The 23002-nt window shown below is 42.1% G+C and overlaps 1 protein-coding gene across 2 annotated transcripts in view; it reads right to left on the bottom strand.

Annotated features, from left to right (window-relative positions):
• OTULIN (OTU deubiquitinase with linear linkage specificity) overlaps positions 1-22212 on the bottom strand; it is a 39169-nt gene extending 16957 nt beyond the window's left edge. The window contains exons 1-5 of one of the 2 annotated variants that reach the window (XM_075270974.1): positions 22164-22212; positions 16143-16301; positions 5522-5680; positions 3906-4151; positions 1211-1299 (exon numbers count right to left, since the gene is read on the bottom strand). In XM_075270974.1, the coding sequence (XP_075127075.1) occupies positions 1211-1299; positions 3906-4151; positions 5522-5680; positions 16143-16301; positions 22164-22207 (697 nt within the window). In that variant the 5' untranslated portion in view covers positions 22208-22212. Of the gene's footprint in view, positions 1-1210; positions 1300-3905; positions 4152-5521; positions 5681-16142; positions 16302-22108 lie in introns of both variants that reach the window. The other variant, XM_075270975.1, reaches the window with a different exon arrangement.
• Between the last annotated feature and the right edge of the window lie 790 nt (positions 22213-23002).

The raw sequence follows: 23002 nt of genomic DNA, 5'->3' as shown, positions 1-23002 counted from the left end.
TTGCACCATTATCACTAAATACTTGTCTTATTTATTTATTTAGGTGAAGTCACACAACCATTGGCATTGAGTAAGGACTGTCCTAAGTAGAATATAATCTCGAGAAAGGTAGATAATTCATATTATGAAGCATAGGCTCCCTTCCAATTTGGCCCATTCATTTGGGTCTAATCTGGAGCAGAATGCCACAAGGGGATGCCGATGCGCTGCACGGCATCCCTTTGCAGCTAGCCGCACATAATGTTCACAGGCGGAAGGCAAATTATGCCATGTGAACATACCCTAAGTCACTGTCTGCCACAGGTAAGCTTCAATAGTTGCACGATTATTACAGACTTGGGAACCTACAGAACAGTGATGGCTAGTTCATAAACTATTAGTTCAAAGTGGACTGATCTTCAAATCAGGGGTATTATTGCTGGATTTCCACTGTGTAAAAAATCATTGGAGTCATTCAGCTCCAGAGCAGGTACCATACTTAAAGGGAGTCAGTCACCAGGGTGAAGCATAGTAAGCTAACACCACAGCTGAGAAGTCAAGCACAACTAAATGCATCGCCTTTTCTGCACAAAAATTTGTACCTCTATGGCGGAGATATTCATTTTTTACAATACTGAAATAAACAATTTTCATGGGGCAAAAGGCAGACACATTCACATATATCTATGTTGTTGGTTTAATACTGTTCACACTGGTAAAAGACTCCATGCATTTCACATTTCACCATACATTCACCACAGATTAAAAATATTAAAACATAAAACTATATAACTTTGAGATTGCAGTTTAGGATAACTGATATAACACAGATATTCTGCGTATCAGTACAAATATGGTAAATGTTGAACACACAAAACAACCTCAAACCCCCTTCTGGCACAAGACGCACCAGAATTATTAAGGATGAGAAAGGAATGCCAGCCTTAATAAATTCCCTCCCCTCCACTGTGGGCTGTGTGTACAGGTCTATAAAGGGGAAATTCTGCTTCCCCAAAATATTTTAGTACATATCATAGTAATAAAAGTCAGGTGCACATTCTGTGTAAACAGACAGGCTGTAACCCATTCCTTCTGCATTAGCTGTGTAAAAAGGATTAAAGTTCTTATTAGAAGATGATCTTCAAAACACAGAAGTACAAAATGATTTCTACAGAATTTTAGGAAAAGAATAGTAAAGGGAAAGAGGAAACATTATAAAACTGCTGTGCACCTATTGGGTCTTTTTCAGGCGTTCCTGCAAACCCCTTCTGGAGTTTCTCTTTTTTAATTTCTTCTTCATCCCGATAAAGGTCTTCATCGCTAATCAGAAAATTAATAAAAGAGAAAAGATTAATAGAGGGGACAAATTGGAATGAGATACATAAATATCAAAATGGTGCTGTCACAACTATCTTTACCCACAGTGCTTTCAAGGAAAGGTTTCCTCTGCTGACTTCCTGCTTTTATTATACCTATAGGGAAACCGCCAGTATTTTTGTAGGTATAATCAACATGCTGTGATTTCCAAAACCACAATGTACATGAACTTCACTGAACATATTTTACCACTGTGTGGGCGCGGGATTCACTAGAATCTCATCTACTACACAGTGAGTGTAAAATGCCACGTTTTATTTTCCGCAGTGTTTATGCCATGTTGGGCTCCGGGCTTAGAGTTAACTAAAAATCAAATCTATAACCCTGCTAATTCTCCTAGGAGAGTGACATTGATTATAAGCAACAAAGAAGAAAAGAAAAAAACCCCGGCACCGAGCCGTTCCTTGTGTAATACCTTTGGTATATGTAATGAAAAGGAAATAAAAAAGGTATGGAAAAAACAATACAGGTGTCCGTTCACCTGGCTAGGTTGTGTAGGACACAACAACCTATAATCGTAGCAATCAGAGAACCAGTGTGTTACTGGCAGGCAGCCGCTGATGGCAGTCACGTAGACGTCAGGACAACAACCAAAATATAGGACCAGCCTCGCGGAGAAAGGCAGAAAATCAGCGCTCACCCGGTTTGGAATAGGAAAGGCAACTTTATTTGGCACCACGCGTTCCGGGCAACAAGCCCTTTTTCAAGTGCAATACAAATCTTTTAAAACAAATATTCATAATTACATTCAGCTAAAACACCCCATAATCTTAAAAAGTATCAGCAAGTAAAAAATAATATATATATATATATATATATATATATATATATATATATATATATAAATAAATAAATATATGTATATGTGTGTATTCCATTATGGAACTCCATCTTAATAAATAGTTCACAATGTATTCACTAAAATATTCACCAGAGAGTATACAATGTATATACACAAAAGTCCCAGGTTCCAACACCAAACAGACAAACTATAGCCGCAGGTCATTTCTATTGACGTGCGCTCCAGGCAGGCAATGCGCATGCGTTTGGAAGATACCTCGCACATGCGCACTGTAGTATCTTCCGGACGCCGCGAACACGCGGCGCCCGACAGCATGTGTATCGGCGGTTTGGCGCGTGACGTCCTTTCCTGCCATACACATAGCTGATTCCTTTATAAATGGTGGTGAGCCTGAGCACTTTAAGCAACCTGTCCACAGTGGAGGGGTAAGTGTGCTCTCTGTGTGTTTTTTCATTTTATATGTTAATTATGCTTGGCACAAGTCATGGTAATTGTAACAAATTGCAACAAAGTGAGGTTATAAACCGGACTATAATAAGTCCTATTGATGAGCAGATTCTAATATGGTCTGAAGCAGATGAACATACATGCCTGTTTGTCTGTTTGGTGTTGGAACCTGGGACTTTTGTGTATATACATTGTATACTCTCTGGTGAATATTTTAGTGAATACATTGTGAACTATTTATTAAGATGGAGTTCCATAATGGAATACACACATATACATATATTTATTTATTTATATATATATATATATATATATATATATATATATATATTATTTTTTACTTGCTGATACTTTTTAAGATTATGGGGTGTTTTAGCTGAATGTAATTATGAATATTTGTTTTAAAAGATTTGTATTGCACTTGAAAAAGGGCTTGTTGCCCGGAACGCGTGGTGCCAAATAAAGTTGCCTTTCCTATTCCAAACCGGGTGAGCGCTGATTTTCTGCCTTTCTCCGCGAGGCTGGTCCTATATTTTGGTTATTGATTATAAGCAGACATGATGGTTAGTTCGCATGGTTGTTTAGGGCTTATTGGTATACACTCCATATTTATAGGGCATTACCTTTTGGTGCATATGAATGAAGCTCCATTACTTATGCCACGAGTTAGCCACTACTAGTTAGCCACTAGTATATTTTCATCACTTGATTTTGTTACTATCGCAATGCTAAACGACTGTGATTAGTACAAAATTGTATCACCCTGCTGGACATAATACAATCACTATTTTTATAGGAGGTTGTATTTTCAGTTATTAGGTAAGTAAATATCATCTAAGAGAGGTACTGACAATTATCCCGTGTCTCATAATGAATCCCCGATTGAGGGTTGATACTGGCTTGAGATCGTTCATTTTACTTTCACAATGTGGAGAGCTCCTAATATGAGTTTTTTAATTTTCTACCAAGAAAGATTTATAATTTTTTAGATTACCCCATTCTCTATTTTAGTTATGATTTTGATCCCTAATTATCTTTTTCCTGTCACCTCACTTTATCCACCTAAAAGACAGTTTTCTATAAAAATTTCCATTACATTTTCTCTAGAGTCTTGTGAATAAGTAGCAAGGTAAGTCATCCACATTATCATGCAGCTTAATGCACTTCTACCACTTGTATGACAGCCAGGACCAGTGAAGCTGACATATAAGCAGTCCATTCACCATTCTACAGGAAAACCCAACCACTGCAGAAAGAGTTCTGAGAGCTAACAATATCAAACAATCAATTCAATACTCACGTGCTCACAGACTGTTCTTTCAGTACTGTGCGCTCTTTACCAGCAGTCTTGGATTCTGGCTTTTGACTATTTGAGGAACTACAAATCCTATCAGTCCCAATTTGATTAAATATATCTACAGCGTCATGTTTTTCATCCTGTGGCACAATACTTGGTCGTTCTTCCAGCTGATCTTTCAGCCAGTCGCCTACATTTTCTGGGTGCTCTTGCTCAGTAACTGAAGGACTGTCTCTACTGGTCTCATCACTAAGAAGAAAATAAATAGATCACTTAGTAAGCATTGAATGAAGTGATGGAGTGTCTCTGTGTCCACTTTAACATAACTTTGCTATTGTTCACATAACATTACAATACATGAAGTGCTGGTCAAGTAATATGAGCTGTTCTTTTTCTTCTCTATACAATTCTATGCATCTTTCCCACTTACGCTAGGTTTCCACCTGCGCTCAGGTTTCCATTCTTCCGGAAAAAAGGAAACACAATCCGCTTAAAAAGAAGTTACCCACCGGAAACCCACAGCCTATAATTGGGTCCACCGGATTTCCACCCAAAAAATGCTTGCAGGATTTTTCTCTCCACATTTTTCAAGTGGAATGGGGGATGCAATACCTGAACAAAATGTGCGGGTACTGACCACTGCTGTTAGCGGCAAGTACCGGCTGTATTATACGGCTGGCATCTGCCCTGTATGGAGAAAGCTCAGCTCCTGCGTTCTCTCCATACATCCCAGTGTGACTCTTGATGTAGTATTACGTCAAGGGTCGCTAAGGGGTTAATACCTTTAGGGATCTCACAGATAGTAATGCCTACTCTAATTGCTGGCATTAGCTCTGGGTCTTCGCTGTACATTACAGTGGAGACCTGGTAGCTATGACAACCAATCTGCAGCAGAGCAGCCGCCATTATCTTTACTGACCCGACATCCTCCGTAAAAGCACGGCGGATACCTGGAGGTTCACATCGGGACAGTCTTTCAGTATCACCCCACTCCTCCCTATGCAGGAAGCCAGCGGCAGCAGGAGTGGGGCAATGCTGCGACCCTGTTCCTCCACCCTGCCAAAACATCCAACATTTGGACTATAAGACGCACCCACATTTTTCTCCCAAATTTGAGGAAGGGGGGGGGGGGGGGGGGTATAGGGAAGTGTGTCTTATACTCTGAAAAATACGGTAGATAGATGGGATAGATAGATAGATAGATAGATAGATAGATAGATAGATAGATAGATAGATAGCCTTACAAAAGTATTCCTATCCCTTGAACTTTTTAACATTTGTCACCTTACAACCACAAACTTAAATGTGTTTTATTGAGATTTTAAGTGTTTGGCCAACACAAAGTAGCAAGTAATTGTGACGTGGAATGAAAATGATACATGATACAAATGTATTCAGCCGCCTGTACTTGGATACCACTAAATAAACTCCAATGCAATCAGTTGCTTTCAGAAGTCACTTAATGAGTTAATAGAGTGACAAAATATAAAAAAGTTCAAAGGGTATGAATACTTTAGAAAGCCACCATTGATGGAGAACATCTGAAAATGCAAATCTGTATTTCCTACATTAAACTGATATTTCTTAACTATTTATTGCAAGAAAATACATTGACGTGCCTATCTGCCACTTCTGGCTGGGGATCCAGGGACAATCTGCCATCAGACACTTTGATCTTCTTCTCCACAAAGACACAATTCTTAGGTTCCTGCGCCATTATTCCTTGAATATGGTTAGTGCAAATCTCTCCAGTATCCATAACGTCATGAGGATTTTCCCTAAAATGTTGTGAAGAATATAATAAATATAAAATAGTAATTTATATGTAGACACTGATTGTGAGAACAAAAAAGCCATTGGAGCACCACAGACCTTTCAAAGGTGTAGCAGACACAGAGCTGATCTCTTCCACAATTATCAGACTCCGCATTGCAGCTCAGCCTCACTCAAGTGAATGAGCAATACCAGACACAAGCTGGATAAATGGACCTCAGTGCATGCTATCTTCCTGCGACCAGTGACGATTTGGCTATTCAGGAACACATAATGCAGAAAACTAAATTCTATGACAACATTTAGGGTCACTTCTTTAATAAATATTGCATTCTGATCCATTTTAAAGGGGAGAACAATGAAAATAATAGAAGTTCTAAATTTGTAATAGGAATTCCATCGCCAATAGACATATCAGAAAAATGAATGGACATTACATTTATATGCGAACATGCATTAGTCAGTGTAGTGTAAACGCCAAACATGCCTCATAAAATGGTTTATTTAATATAATACAATATAAATTAATTTTATATGTGAATTAAGCTGAAGAATCTTGTATATGGCTGTGTGTCTGTATGGTAGGCAAAATGTTTCAGATTCTCACATTAAAAGGTCTCTGGAGAAACCCAGATATCTCTCAGATGCTATGTAGGAGTGTGAAAAAGAAGTTTCTACCCTACAGTTTGTTACACTAAAGTGCTACAATGGTTTGCTAAGAAGATGGCACCATTGTTCTAGCTTTGCATGTGGTATGAAGGATGAGACCCAATCTGATGATCAAAGGTTTGTTTGATCATGAATGAGAGACTGGGTGTCTCTACGGGAAACAAAGCTTTAGCTACTACAGGGGTATAAAAGAGCCAAATATGAACCAAAAGTGGGGTCACATTTTAGTTACCACAGAGAGATGCAGTAAATCCATAAACAACACCATAAAAAAAAAAAAAACTGCTCGTATCTATAAATCACTTCTTATTATGGAGTCAGGACTAATGTACATGAGCTTATGAGGTCAGTGTGAACTTACGGCTCGTTCACATCTGCGTCGTCGGTCCTTATTGCAGGTTTCCGTTTCCTGCATAAAACAGATGCAGGAGACGGAAGCCTGCAGGAGACTTTCTCACCCATTCATTTGAATGGGTGAGAAAGCTGTCCGGACGTGCGCGGCAGTGAGCGTTTTGCGAAACCGGGTTTTATAATCCGGACACAGAGTCGGACATGCAGTACTCTGTGTCCGGATAAAAAAAATCCGGTTTCGCGGCAGAGAGCCTAAAACGCTCACCGCCGCGCACGGCCGGACCCGATCTATGGTTTCCGTCTTCTGCCATGCAGAAGACGTAAACCATAGTACGGAGACCCAGACGCAGGTGTGAACCCAGCGTTAATCAGCTTAAAGGGGATTTCCAGGCAAAAAATGAATTTTCATAAGAGGAGTGTTGGTGATATTAATAGGTTAATAAGTAAACCCATATACCTTTAGTAGAGTTTTGAGAGATTTCTGGGAGCTCCTGGCATCTTCTGCATTTGTTCACATTGCATCTTTCTCCCTTTCTTAGTCACTCAATCCCTTCCCCTTTCTGTTTCCTTAGCCAGGCCACCCACTACACGCTCAGCAGCCATCTTTAGACTCCTAGTTCTCACTCATTCAATAACTTTCTCTGTATATTATCATTACAGTCAAAAAGAGAAGGTTTCAGGGCAACAATTCTTGATGCTTGTTATGCATTTGGTAAATGTAGAATTGTGAGAAGGTGACAGGCAGGGTGCTGGAGTGTCGGTATATATACATACATATGGTCTGGGGCTGCTATTGGGAATGGATCAGCTCAGGTGTGAGAGCTTGGGCTCATTACTGGCCTTAAACCCCTTCCTTCCTTTAACCCCTTTTGACCCCCCCCCACCTTCCAAACCCCATAACAATACTATTTTTCCACTCTAAGGGCCATATGAGGTCTTAAAGGGGTATTCCCATGTACATAATTATTTTTAAATTTGTAGATAATTAAAAGTTAAACATTTTTTGCAAATATAAGTAAACATTTTGCAGAGTTTTAAAGGTTTTCTCTAAATAGCTTATGGTCACAGACTTATTGTCTTGATCGGTTGCCAGTGGATACGACCATGAATGCAGGACCTTTCTAAGGTCAGAAAATGCCGTTTCGAATAGTACTCACTCATCTCTATTCAATATAGTACCATTAATAATTCTGTACAATGTACTAGGAAGCTGGAAAAAAATCAGAATGGGGTGGATTTAAAGTGTATTTGTACAACTTTCTTACAGGTTTCATTTTTACGGCGTTCACTGTGCAGCCAAAATGACGTATGTCACCTGTATTCTATGTTTTTGTGCGATTCCAAGTATACCAAATTTATATGGTTTTATTTACATTTTTAACCCTTTAACAAAAATCCAAAACTGTGCTAATTTTTTCTTTTTCTAAAAGTCGCTGTATTCGAACACCCGTAACTTTTTTATACTTCCGTGTCCCGGGATGCATAAGGAGTCTTTTTGCGGGACCAGATGTATTTTTTAGTTATACCATTTTGGGGAATTGCTATTGCTTTAATCACTTTTTATTCAAATTTTTATCAAGAACAAAACCGTGACAAAAAAAAAATTAAAAAAATAAAAAAAAGATTTACCGGTGGATTAGACGTTTATAGTTTTTTTTTGTGCTTATTACACCCTCTAGGGGTCTTGAACTAATGAAATGCATTAGGATGCTAATGCATTGCAAAAAATAGTAATTTCTTTTTGCTGCATATTATTAAATAGGAGTTAGAAAGTTGGAGCGGAAGCTTATGTTTAAAGTATAGATTTATCCAGGACAACTCCTTTAAGCAGTACCGTGCTACTAGTGCAGGAAAATTCAAGTTGCAAAAAAAAATGACAGAAACGAAGATGGAAAGCTGACATATCAATTATAAATCAAACATTCCACCTTTCTTTTTTTCAGATCACACCAGTACTACATTACTGTATCATTAGTATAACATGCATACAGGACTTTTTCTTCCACTAGAAAAGTAAATAGACATGATGGAACAAAGTTTTCATCATGTTTTTTTTTTTATTTACAGTGCAGTGAACAAGAAAGGAACTAGATGTAGTTTGACAGGTGAGAGCAACAATCTATAAACAGCAGCAGTGTGAAGGTCCCTTAACAAGGTTCTCTCACTCGCGCCTTAATGTGTGTGAAATTCTTCAATATAACAAAATAATGTGTCTTGGTATTTCACCTATTAAGAAAAAAAAAACATGAAGATGAAAAATCACTCTTAAAGAGGACCTTTCACCATATCCGGGCACAGGCAGTTCTATATACTGCCAGAAAGCTGACAGTGCGCTGAGTTCAGCGCACTGTCGGCTTTCCCGATCTGTGCCCGGTGTGAAGAGCTTACGGCCCGGTACCGTAGCTCTTCTATGGTCAGAAGGGCGTTTCTGACCATTAGCCAGAGACGTCCTTCTGCCTCGCGGCGCCAATCGCGCTGTGCTGTGGAGCGGGGAGGAACGCCCCGTTCCTCCCGGCTCCACAGCACAGCGCGATTGGCGCCGCGAGGCAGAAGGACGTCTCTGGCTAATGGTCAGAAATGCCCTTCTGACTGTAAAGCGCTACGGTACCGGGACCGATAGCGCTTTACACCGGGCACGGATCGGGAAAGCCAACAGTGCGCTGAATTCAGCGCACTGTCAGCTTTCTGGCAGTATATAACACTGCCTGTGCCCAGATATGGTGAAAGGTCCTCTTTAAATTTAGCAGGGTGTCTTAATTTTAGGCCATTATTGTCCAAGCCTAGGGCCAGTGGCCACATAATGACATACAGTCTTGCAAAAGAGTACATGCTAAGGACTGGACTACTGCAGCTGGAACCATTGCTGTCAAGTCAAAGTGGCCAATTTTTGTCACAATAGGAAAAAAAAAAAAAAAAAAAAAAAAAAAGCTATTGATTCAGGATTCAAAACAGATTAATTATATTATACAAATATTAGCTTTGAATAATAATAATAATAATTGTAGCACAGACATATTCCACAGCACTTTACAATATGTAGGGTTCAAGGACAGACAAAAAGATACATTACAGAGTAATAGTCAATACACACAATGGGACTGAGGGCCCTGCTCGCCAGAGCTTACAGAATCTGTCTAACCATGGCTGTCAGCCATTTATAAAGGATCGAAAGTCAGAATGAGGAATGATAGAGGGTTAGGAGTCATATTTTGTCATATCATGGCTGGAATGACAGCACATTAGAAAGGAGAGTAATGGCTTACGCTTTATTTTATACAATTTTATGCCTCCAAATCAATTTTTTTCAAGTTGGACAACTGCTTTTGGGCTGAGGACACATTGCAGAAAAGCAGTGTTTTCATTGCAGATTTTACTGCGGTATTATGACCTGAAGCCAGGAGTGGTTTTAGCAGAAGAGAGAGGTATAAATATTTCAACCTTAAGGGCCCGTTCACACGGGCACAGAGGGGGAGGATTATGGCGTGTAATCCACGTCATAATGGTGGTCTATGCAGACCGCCAGGCTTATTTTTTCCATGAGCGGCATGTCATGGCAGGTGGGTTTTTAGGATGTTGTGATGATGATGATGTTTTGTGATGTAGCTCCCTGCGTCACTCTCGGTGCCAAAACCCGCTATACTGCCCCTCGTGTGAACTAACCCTAAGGAATTAACATCTTGTAATCATTCTTTGTTATAAAGGAACAAACATGTCTCCGTTTGTAAGGTCTGTTGGTTACTCCACTTAAAGACAGAGACAATTTTGGTTTTGCATATCTGATTTTCCTCCTCACCTTCCAAAAGCCATAATTTTTTTCTTTCTTCACATGATGGCTTATTGTTTACAAATTGTACTTTGCAATGGAACCATTCAATATCCTGTACAACAGGAGTGCCCAATACGTCGATCGCGATCTACCGGTCGATCGCAATGGATGTATGGGTCGATCGCGGGATGCAGCCAGGGATCCCCGCTGTCTGCTTCTTCACAGCGCAGGCTGAAAGTTATCTCCGGACACTGGCAGGCTGGGGCTGCGGCAGCCCCGCCTGCCAGTGTCCGTAGATGACTCTCAGCCTGCGCTGTGAACAAGCACTTGCAGGCCGCTCTTAGGGATGGAGGGGGCCGGGGTGCTGCTTCTTCACAGCGCAGGCTGAGAGTCATCTACTGACACTGGCAGGCCCAGCCTGCCAGTGTCCAGAGATAACTCTCAGCCTGCGCTGTGAAGAAGCAGACAGCGGGGATGCCTGGGCGGCCACCTCTCATGATCCGTCTGGCCACGCCCACATGCCCCGCCCACAGACACGCCCCGGCCCCACCACAAGAAGTGTGAGCACCCCTGCTGTACAATATACTTTGAAGCAGGAAAAAAAAATCTGAATGAGGTGGAACTGGAAAAAAAACTGAATTTGTGCCAGCTTCTCATGGGTTTAATGCTTACTTAATTTACTATGTACTATGCTGTAAAGAGGACATGTTACCAGTATTATGCGGGTCAGTACAATCACAGCAATAACAAATTTATATATATTGGGTTTTTTTTATGTAGATTGTGAGCCCCATACAGAGCTCACAATGTACATTTTTTCCCTATCAGTACGTCTTTGGAATATGGGATGGAAATCCATGCAAACACGGGGGAGGACATACAAACTCCTTGCTGATGGTTTTTTGCCTTTGGCCGGATTTGAACACCAGGACTCCAGCTCTGCAAGGCTGCAGTGCGAACCACTGAGCCACCGTGTGGCCCCCAGATTTATATAGTACTAGCTGGTACCCGCGACTTCGTCTGCGGTGATTGTAGAAGTGGGTATATACAGGCGTGGGTAAGGTTTTCGTAGTGTGTATAAGTTATGGGATATGAAATGTAACTTTGTATCTTGTTTTTGCTGTAATTCAGAGAATACGTGAGACTTTTGTGTTGAAGTTAATTTGTATTTGAGCTGCTATACGGTGTTGTGAGAAACTTTACATAGTGACTTTGGGACAGAAGTATTTGAAGTTAACCCTTTCCCGTCGATGGCATTTTTTGATTTTGGTTTTTCATTTTAGACTCCCCTCCTTCTAAACCCCATAACTTTTTTATTTCTCCGCTCCCAGAGTCATATGAGGTCTTAATTTTTCTTGGGACAAATTTTTCTTCATGATGCCACCATTATTTATTCTATATAATGTACTGGGAAGCAGGGAAAAAATTCTGAATGGGGTGGATTTGACAAAAAAATGCATTTCTGCGACTTTCTTAGGGGCTTTGGTTTTCCGGCGTTCACTGTGCAGCCAAAATGACATGTCCCCTGTATTCTATGTTACGGTACGATTCCGGGGATACCAAATTTATATGGTTTTATTTACATTTTGACCCCTTAAAAAAAATCCAAAACTGTGTTAAAACATTTTTTTTTGAAAAGTCGTCATATTCCGACAGCCGTAACTTTTTTATATGTCTGTGTACGGGGATGTATAGGGCGTCTTTTTTTGCGGGGTCGGGTGTACTTTTTAGTTCTACCATTTTCGGGAAATGTTATTGCTTTGATCACTTTTTATTCAAATTTTTATCAGAATCAAAAGAGTGAAAAAACGGCGGTTTGGCACTTTTGACCATTTTTTCCGCTACGGCGTTTACCGAACAGGAAAAATATTTGTATAGCTTTGTAGAGCGGGCGATTTCGGATGCGGGGATACCTAACATGTATGTGTTTCACAGTTTTTAACTACTTTTATATGTGTTCTAGGGAAAGGGGGGTGATTTGAATTTTTAATCCTTTTTATTTGTTTTTATATTTTTTTTACTTTTTTTAAAACTTTTTTTTTGCATTTATTAGACTTCCTAGGGGTATTGACATGGGTGGGCAGTGTCGCGGATTGTCAGAGCGGTGGGGGTCGGCAAACATGGCTGCTCCGGAGCGTTAAAGAGAGCCTCCTGGAGTATCGTTAAGGGGAGGGGCAAAGTGGTAAAGTATATGTATATGAGATTGTGTGGGGTTAGGGGCTAGGCTGCAGAGGGCAATATGAATTTTGTGGCTTGCTATGGTCCAAAGTGTGTGAGATTGCAGAGATGGTGGTGTGAGTTTGGGTTTTGTGGGGGTCCTGGCACAAAGGTATGTGCGCTGTTGTGACGAAAAGTAGCCTATTGCGCAATTGGGTGTATTAACTATGTTTGTGGAAACTTTCAGCCAAATCGGTCGAGCGGGTTTTGCGTGATTGAGGAACAAACATCCAAACATCCAAACACACAAACCCACAAACATCCAAACTCACAAACTTTCACATTTATAATATTAATAGGATTTGTAATGTTTTGATCGCTTTTAAAAAATAAAAATTAAAGTTTGCAAAATATAAAAACTTTGCCTCATGATATTCTGACACCTGTAACTTTTTCATACCTATATGCATAGAGCTGCGCTTTTTATTTACTTAATTTATGCGAGACAAGGTCTGATTGTTTGATCACTTCCATATATATAGCAGAAGCAGAGTCACGTGCTCAACTGCGTGTGCACTGCCTCTACGTGATCATAAGGCAGTAGGGATCAGTTAGCTTGTTTCAAGCAGTAATTGTGCGTAAACATGGGTAAATGTAAGGTTGTAACAGAGTGACAAAAAAAAGGGCAATCAAGTTTGGCCGTGCCCATGGCCATATGGTGAGTGAAGTTGCTGGATGTGTTTGAGTTTCGCAGTGGACTGTTCAACATGTCTACAAGGAGCGGTGTAATAAACGTGGACACAAAACACATCATCAGAATTGTGGTTGGAAAACTAACTGAGAGGTACTGGAGATGAGTTTCACAGCTTGTGGGTCAAAATCGTTTCCAAAAACCCAAAAGGAATTGCTGCAGTCAGTGAATGAAGGTCCTTCCCAACCTGTTGGTAAGCGAACATTGTCACAGGAACTGCATGCAATGAATATATGGAGTTGTTCACCTTGCAAGAGGCCATTGCTCATACAGGTACATAAAGCTGCACATCTTCAATAGGCTAGAAATCACTGAATGTGAACAGTAGCTGACTGGAGGACTGAACACTCACACACCCTGTTACATCTCAATTGGCTGGCAAAAATCACCTGACTTGAACGCCATCAAAAATTTGTGGGACATGTTGAAACTGCGGTTAAAACACGGATATCAGCATCCCCGCAATTTGGTGGATTTGCACGACTAACTCTTCAACGAGTAGCTTAAACTGGATGAGACGAACCTGCAAAACCTTGTGGACTCACTTCCTAACCAAATCCAGGTGGTTATCAAGGCCAGAGATGGAGTTACACGATATTAAATGATGATTTTCATGATTTCTTTAGGAGTGACTAATTTTTTTGGCCGGTGAGCTTATTTTTAATAGTTTAATAGTTCGGGCACTTTTGAACATGGAGATATCTAAAGTGTTTATATTCGTTATTGTTTATTTTTATATGTGATCTAGGGAAAGGGGGCAATTTTTTTTTTTTTTTAACCTTCACTCCCCCTAGGGACCTTGAACCCTTGTGGGTCTGATCGCTCATACTGTACAATACCATGCAATACTAATGTATTGCAGTTGTAAGCCGATGGCTGGTCAAGTAATGGAGGGGCGAGGGGGACATCTCACCCAGACTACTCAGGTGGGGAAGATGAGAAAACTCCAGGAATGTTTGTTCTCAGCAGACAGCTTTCGTCTGCTGAGCATTTTGGTAAATGCTCAGTACTGGGCTGGATTTTTGGAATGACAGGTAGGTTGGTAATGGGATCTGTCATTCCACCCCCCTCCAGTCCACACTTTGGGGATGTTCCTTCAGCGACTCAGCTGCAGAGAGTCTCCATGTCAAGGAGGCTTAAGAAGCCAGCTCCAGCAGCAACACTTTGGCAGAGTTTGGCTGGGGAGCTGACAGAGAGGTCATATTTTTGGAGCTGTGTCCTGAATGATTCTACTGGCTTTTTGGATTTCTGTTATTCTAGGTGAGGTAACCTATTCTATGTTTAGTTAGAGCCTAGCCGGGCAGGTATTTCTTTTTTGTATTTTGTTGCTGCACTACCTTTTTGAGTGAAAATAAACTCTACCTTTGTTTTGGACTAAAATAATCTGGATTTGTGTGTCTATGCCACCCCACCTAGCAACCCCAGACCCTGACACAGTGTATAGCAAAATCCATTGCCTTTTTGTTGTCACCTATGGCGGCTGTTAGCGGTGAGTGCTGGCTATATTATACAGTGTTTTCCTGAGCTCTCTCCATATAGCCCCAAGTGACCACTGATGTACATGGTATAACATGGTGTTAAACACACCAATCTCTCTATATTATAAAAATGAATTCTTGTCTGTCTGTCTGTTCTCTAATGCGAACCAAACGACTGGACCGATCTTCACCAAATTTGGTACAGAGATACTTCAGATATCCGGGAAGGTTTAAGACGAAACTCCAACTCGCTCGGACGTACCATTACTGAGATACAGCTTTCCAAACACAGTGCCCCCCCCCCCTTAGCCAATACAAACCTGCAAGACTTTCACTCATATTCCAACTGCCATACACACGGTCACTCCACATGCACAATACAACACTGATATCCAAACTGAGATACACACATCAGAGGATTAGATACACAGATCAGCACACAGTATCACACGCCAGAGGATTAGATACACGCGTCTGCACACAGTCCCACAAACCAGAGGATTAAATACGCACTTCTGCACACAGTTCCACACACTGAAGGATTTGATACATGCATCTGCACACAGTTCCTCACTCCAGAGGATTAGATACGTGCGTCTGCACACAGTTGTACACGTCATAGGATTAGATACACGCGTCTGCACAGAGTACCACATGCCGTAGGATTAGATACACCCGTCTACACACAGTTCCTCACTCCAGAGGATTAGATACACGCGTCTGCACACAGTGCCACATGCAGTAGAATTAGATATGCGCGTCTACACATAGTTCCACACGCCGGAATTAGTGGCAAATATAGGAGCCATATTTGCAGGCAGATTCCGCGTCAAAATCCGCCCCCCAAAGAATTTGGGTGAACATACACTAAGAGTACAGCACAAGCTTTTCTGCGATCCATCTGAGCCCAATATCTAGTGTAAACAGTGCTGCAGGTCAGTCTAGTCTAGTGTATATTGTGAACAGTGATTCAGGTTAGTGTAGACTATAATGGGGCCCTGTGGTTTCCGGACAAAAAAATGCAGAGAGAAAAGCGCTGCTTTGTCTCCACATTTTTCATGTAGAAGGGGATCGGAATTCCCAAATGCAGATGTGAACTGAGTCCAAGTCCATCCACAGTACAGTGTAAACAGTGCTGCAGGTCAGCTGAGTCTAATATCTAGTATAAATGCTTTATTTTAGATGTAATAACATCAACCTTTAGTTAGTTGCTAAACTTCTAGACTTAGGAGCCAAAAACGCCTAAGATTTTTCTTTAAACCTTGAGGACAGATGGATAGCTGTAAGGAACTCACCCATTTTCTATCTCATTGCTGTTTTCAGGAAGTAATGTATTTCTTCTTGTATAAAAAGACACCTCTGCAGTACAGTTTAGAAACTCAGGTTCAAGCTGCTGGGAGCTTTCAGGAGGGCCTTCCACTTCCTCTTTTACGTGTATATCTGGCTCTTGTTTTCTGCAATGAAAATGTGCACACATGTCCCATCACACAGTTCTATACAGATCAAAGTAAACATTATTAAAATAAGACAATTGAGGAATTTCCCAAGAGTTTCATGTTGACTCACATAAGCGTTATTCTATGGCTATAATGAACAGACAGAGAACTTTCAGTGGAATGAGTGAACAATTGGTCCAGTAATAAGGGAGGGAGCAGTCTCACCTTGTCACAGAGGATCAGGCCATGAAGACAAGCAGTCTCAATAATTCTCATCAAGCCTCGCTCTTGGACATTGGCAGCACAGAGGATGTACTACCTCAGAATAGCAGCACAGAAATATGAGCTGTGATATTTTTATAAAAAGGGGAAGTGAAATCAAATTGTAAATTTCCTTACATCACTAAAGGTTTACTAATATAGGAACTGTACACAAGATGTCAGCCACCTTGCCATATGTTGAGGGTTACAAATTCCATGTCATGTTCAGCCTGGACAGGGGTGGACATACAAATATAAAATTGTACAGCTGGATTAACTGTAAGTTTGTTTCATTTATTTTGCTGCCAAATCCATTGTATATGCAAAACAAGTACCCCGAGGAGAATATCAAAAATCCAGCCATGTCTGCCTTCTGCAAGAGAGAGAAAACAGAGACAATGCTAGTGCAGGAGTGTTCCTGCCCACAACTATCCTGGGAAGGCACAGTGCTCTCTCAATGATGATCAACCCATAAGATAACCCATTAATTTTACATTCCCCGCCAGCTGTTTCAAGAGAACACTGCAAGATAAAGGGTGTGTGTGTGTGTGTGTGTGTGTGGGCATTATAAAAAGGCACGGTTCATAAATATGTGGAAATCCAGGGCAAGCACCCACACTTCACCTCACTTTACAAACTAGCTGCAATAGCTTAGAATCCTCCAAAACACCCTAAGGCGTGGTTCACATGGTCAAATCTGAAGCAGAAAACTTCAAATTCCTGAAGGAGATTTTGATATGGATTCTGAACATTTGCTTCAAAGAACAGTTCCAAAATCTGCCTCCTATTCATTTCAATGGGCGTTTCAGGCAGAAAAACAAAAAAGAAAAAGAAACAAAAAACACCCAAACAAAGCACAACAGTAATTACTCTTACTGCTTAGGACAGGTTCACACTTCAGCCCAGTCTCCGCTTTGCGGGTTTCCGTCTTCTGCCCGAGAAACTGGACAGGAGATGGAAACCCGGCAGTCAGTTTTCAAAGTGACTGCCCGTGAGCGTCTTGTGCCTCTTCACGGCGAAAGTTTTTTTTTCTAACTGGACACAAAGTCCTGCATGAAGAGGAAAAGGGGACCAAAGGTCCGTTGAGGGAGAACCGCGCACACTGGTAAGTTTAGGAAGATGGTAAACCAGGGTCCAATCACATAGGGTTTATTGGGTAGTTAAAAATACAGCATATAGTACGACACGTTTCGGGCCTTACACTGGCCCTTTCTCAAGTGCAAAAAACGAGAGCAGGTCCCGTCAGGTCAGACGCTCCTGCATGTCCAACTTTGTGTCCGGTTAAAAAAACAAACAAACAAAAAAAACCAGAATATATTAACAAGTAGTGAGCTTATGAAAGCACATGGACCCCATAGACTATAATGGGTCCGTGTGTTTTCTGCATGAGTCATGTGAAGAGAAAAATACTTTGTGAACTACTTTCTTCTCTGCATGCTCCGTGGAGAAAACACACGGACCCCATTATAGTCTATGGTGTCTGTGTGCTTTCATAAGTGCACCGCTTGTCAATGCGTTCGGTATTCCGTTCGTGGGATCCCCACGCAGACTGCTAGAACGGAATACTGAATGCAGATGTGAACCAGGCCTTAGTGTGTGGACCTCATATTTTTATTCTATTGTTTTATATTCTGAATACTTAATCAATGTTTAGCGATAATGTTGGTTGTCAGTCATACTATAGCAATATTATTTGGGCCATGTTTACTGATACTGTATCATTTGTACTATTAGTGTATCTAAAATAATAAACACCTGAAACTCAACTTTTTCCAGTTGTCACCGTGGCATCTGGTCTTTTTCTCTTCCAACTTCCTCGGTGACATCAGCAACCTTGGGAAATCTCTGAGGCCAGTGATAGGGCTTCAGTGGTAATGCCCGAGTGCCATGATGTCGATGTGTCCCACATCACAGGTCTCAACTGTATCCTGGTGGTCACAAATGTCACTGAGGAGGTTGGAAAAACCCAGGAAAGAAGTCTGGACACAGTGGCAAAAAAGGAGAGTATGAACTGTTTTTTAATTCTCAGAGCCATACTTTAGGTATATATTATTTTACATGTGGACGGTGGCATATATCTAGTGTTCCTGATTATTTTACAGCCCTACTAATGTCCCTGAAAGTGGTAGAAATTATGCTGTAGCTATTTGCATAGCACCTATGAAATCGACTGAATGTGACTAAGTTATTGCCGCAGTATTTCACAGTTTGGGGCTTCACTTTTTGACCAGGGCCACAGTTTGTCTACAACCAGCCCTGACACAACAAAGATATGAGGGGCACATTCAGCCGCTGGTTTCTATGGATACATCCTACATATGCACTGGAAACAGGAGCGCGTCAAAGTAGCCTATGTGAATGAATTTCAAGTGTGGCACGACCTGCCTTATAATATACACACTCACCGGCCACTTTATTAGGTACACCATGCTAGTAACGGGTTGGACCCCCTTTTGCCTTCAGAACTGCCTCAATTCTTCGTGGCATAGATTCAACAAGGTGCTGGAAGCATTCCTCAGAGATTTTGGTCCATATTGACATGATGGCATCACACAGTTGCCGCAGATTTGTCGGCTGCACATCCATGATGCGAATCTCCCGTTCCACCACATCCCAAAGATGCTCTATTGGATTGAGATCTGGTGACTGTGGAGGCCATTGGAGTACAGTGAACTCATTGTCATGTTCAAGAAACCAGTCTGAGATGATTCCAGCTTTATGACATGGCGCATTATCCTGCTGAAAGTAGCCATCAGATGTTGGGTACATTGTGGTCATAAAGGGATGGACATGGTCAGCAACAATACTCAGGTAGGCTTTGGCGTTGCAACGATGCTCAATTGGTACCAAGGGGCCCAAAGAGTGCCAAGAAAATATTCCCCACACCATGACACCACCACCACCAGCCTGAACCGTTGATACAAGGCAGGATGGATCCATGCTTTCATGTTGTTGACGCCAAATTCTGACCCTACCATCCGAATGTCGCAGCAGAAATCGAGACTCATCAGACCAGGCAACGTTTTTCCAATCTTCAATTGTCCAATTTCGATGAGCTTGTGCAAATTGTAGCCTCAGTTTCCTGTTCTTAGCTGAAAGGAGTGGCACCCGGTGTGGTCTTCTGCTGCTGTAGCCCATCTGCCTCAAAGTTCGGGTGGCTATTTGAGTCACTGTTGCCTTTCTATCAGCTCGAACCAATCTGGCCATTCTCCTCTGACCTCTGGCATCAACAACGCATTTCCGCCCACAGAACTGCCGCTCACTGGATGTTTTTTCTTTTTCGGACCATTCTCTGTAAACCCTAGAGATGGTTGTGTGTGAAAATCCCAGTAGATCAGCAGTTTCTGAAATACTCAGACCAGCCCTTCTGGCACCAACAACCATGCCACGTTCAAAGGCACTCAAATCACCTTTCTTCCCCATACTGATGCTCGGTTTGAACTGCAGGAGATTGTCTTGACCATGTCTACATGCCGAAATGCACTGAGTTGCCGCCATGTGATTGGCTGATTAGAAATTAAGTGTTAACGAGCAGTTGGACAGGTGTACCTAATAAAGTGGCCGGTGAGTGTATATACATACATAAATATTATAATATTCTATAACTATAACACAAAAAGTCCAAGTATGAAAAGTATTTACCAACTCCATGTTCAAAATAAAGTGATAATTTTCAGTTATTAATATTGTATAATTAAATGATAATTTGTTGCATATTTACTTCCATAGGAAGTTAGTCAGACTTTTTAATGCAACTCCTGTAGCGTAACCAGATAGACTAGTCATCCTACTTCAAGTTGTAAAAAAAAGTCAAACGCCTTTGCGTCATGGCACACTAAGTTGCAATGTGACTTCATTCACTAACATGAGCAAGGAAGTCACGGGTCATCCTTGCAATCTGTGGTCGCAGTATAGGAGGTGCACCCAAAAGTGCTGTGTAGCCCTTGTTTCAAAAACTTTACTGCTTGCGATTGACCATGAATGTCAGCCATGTACAAAGGAGTCAGACTCAGCCTGTGCAAAAATAGGAGTTAGACCTGGTTCACATCTGCGTTCAGTATTCCATTTGGGGACCCAACCTAACGGAAACCTATATGCATTATAAAGCGGTTAACTAAGTAACCACACAGACCCCATAGACTAAAACGGGGTCAGTGTGGTTTCCGCACGAAACGTGGAGAAAAAAGTGCTGCTTGTGTGGTTTCTTAAGGGGAGAGTTCACACTTGTGCCCGTGTCCGTCCTCTGGGTTTCCTATCTAATCCCCTGGAGAAATTGCCTAGCGGACTGCTTGCCAGTGGTCAGTTTAAAATCCCAATTTGAATGGGTTTGTAAAGCAAACCGCCGGTGTCCGTATGTGGCCTCTCCGCGGTGAAGCCATTTTTTTTCTTCACAGACACAAGGTTGGACATGCAGAACTTTATGCCCATGCAAAAAAAAAAAAAAAACAACTGCTTCCCCGCAGAGAGGCCGCATACAGACACCAGCAATTTACTTAAAAAACCCACTGAAATGAATGGGTTTTTAAACTGACCGCTGGCAAGCTGTCAACTATGCAGTTTCTCGGGGGATTGGGATGGAAACCCAGTGGGTGGACAGGGGCTTAAGTGTGAACGTCCCCTTAGACCCCGTTCACACGGGGAGTGGAAGGGCGGATTTTGGCACCAAGAGTGACGCAGGCCAAAATCTGCCTGCCACGACTGTCGCGGCTTCAGACACCACGACTGCCAAAATCTGCCTGCCACGACTGTCGCGGCTTCAGACACCACGACTGCCAAAATCTGCCTGCCACGACTGTCGAGGCTTCTCCCTCTGGAGCAGGCTCAAATGAATGGGTCGACTCCGGAGGTTGCTGCCGCGAGGTGAACCCCGCAGCTAAACAACCGCGGAATCTGCCTGAAGAAAAGGCAGCTCGCTTCTTTTTTCCCCACTAGTGGCAACATGCCGCTAGCAGTCTCCATAGACCACCATTGTGAGGGGGCGGATTATGACATGGATTCCGCGCCAAAATCCGCCCCCCTCTGTGCCCGGCCCTTGGCTAACCACTTTTTAATGCGTATAAGTTTCTGTTCGGATGTTCGGAGGGGGGGCCCCAAGTGGACTCCCGGAATGGAATCCCAAACGTAGATGTGAACCGGGCCTCAGAGTATTAGTTTTGGCCTACAGACTCCACAGCACTGAATGCCATCTTCCTAATTTCCACCAGTGTAACACTCAGGCATCTATGAGCACATATCCTACAATGTGTGTACATGGCACTGTGACAAATAGAGGCGCTATAGTTGGAAAAAACAGGAAATAATGATCTGATGGGACAAACTGAGAGGTGCTGTCACTGGCAGAAAGGGTTTTATCCATGGAAGTACAGGGACTCCATCACACAGCATCAGGTGACCGCAGTGCTACAAGGACTGACACAAGGAAACCCCAGCTTTATCCACACCATCCAGAAGTAAAGATGGACATCTGTACACCGCTACCCTGCTGTCACCAAACAGGTAGGTGGCGCCCTCTCTCCACCACCACTTACAGTGGTATCACTGCATACAACATGATGCTTTCGTACCTGACAAGAATATCACGACCATATAAGTCAGCGCAGCGCCTGCCGTAATAATTACCGGAAACCGTGCACCTCAGTGATACATTTCCCTACTCGGTGCATTCCGCCCCGGCTGCTAGTGAGAACCAATCAACACGCCCGACCCAAATGTCCAATCAGGAAAGGTTTGGTATATGGATCCAGAGTCCACTGCTTGATTGGTTGTAGCTGACGTAGCCCTGTTGTTGTGGGCGGGATTCTTTACCCATGATTGACGGGCACATGACAGAGACATCACGTGATCGGGCCTGTATTCGTAGTTGTGGGAGATCGCTGCCCGTCTGGTCGGGGCTGTTTAACCACTTAACGCCCAAGAAAGCTTTCGTGTTTACGTCATTTGTTGCTCTACATCCTCCCTTATGAAATGCCATAGCTTTTATTACTTTTCCATTTGCAGGGACATAGGAAGGCTTCGCTTCTGTGCGACAAATTGTTCCTCCTAATGACACTAGTTAATATATTATAGACAGGGCCCCTACACAGCATAGCTCCCCCTTTCCTGGCCCCAACGTGGTATAATTTGCACACACTATAATGTCCCACAATGGCTCCTTCACACTGTATAGTTCTCCCATAGTGCCCCCTCAATACAGAATAATGCGTTTTTCCGCTTATTTCATTGGGGGACAGGGCACCATGTATATACACCTGGCCACTAGAAAGTTGTAAATAGGAATAACTAAAGATGTCAGCGCCGCTTCTGGGCGCTCTCCTCAGATACTATGCTGGCCAGTTTTAGCCTAGTGTCCGCAGGAGGCAAACACAATCTGACTCATGTCTTCTGTCTTGCTCCGTTTTTATTTTTTCTGTCTTTTTCAGATGCTGGGGGTCTTCCGCATGTACACCACGCTGGTCCCA

Source organism: Leptodactylus fuscus, chromosome 4 (assembly GCF_031893055.1).
Source record: "Leptodactylus fuscus isolate aLepFus1 chromosome 4, aLepFus1.hap2, whole genome shotgun sequence".
Lineage (NCBI taxonomy): Eukaryota > Metazoa > Chordata > Amphibia > Anura > Leptodactylidae > Leptodactylus > Leptodactylus fuscus.
The sequence above is the reverse complement of the archived record's forward strand: the minus strand, read 5'-3'. Positions and strand labels throughout refer to the sequence as shown.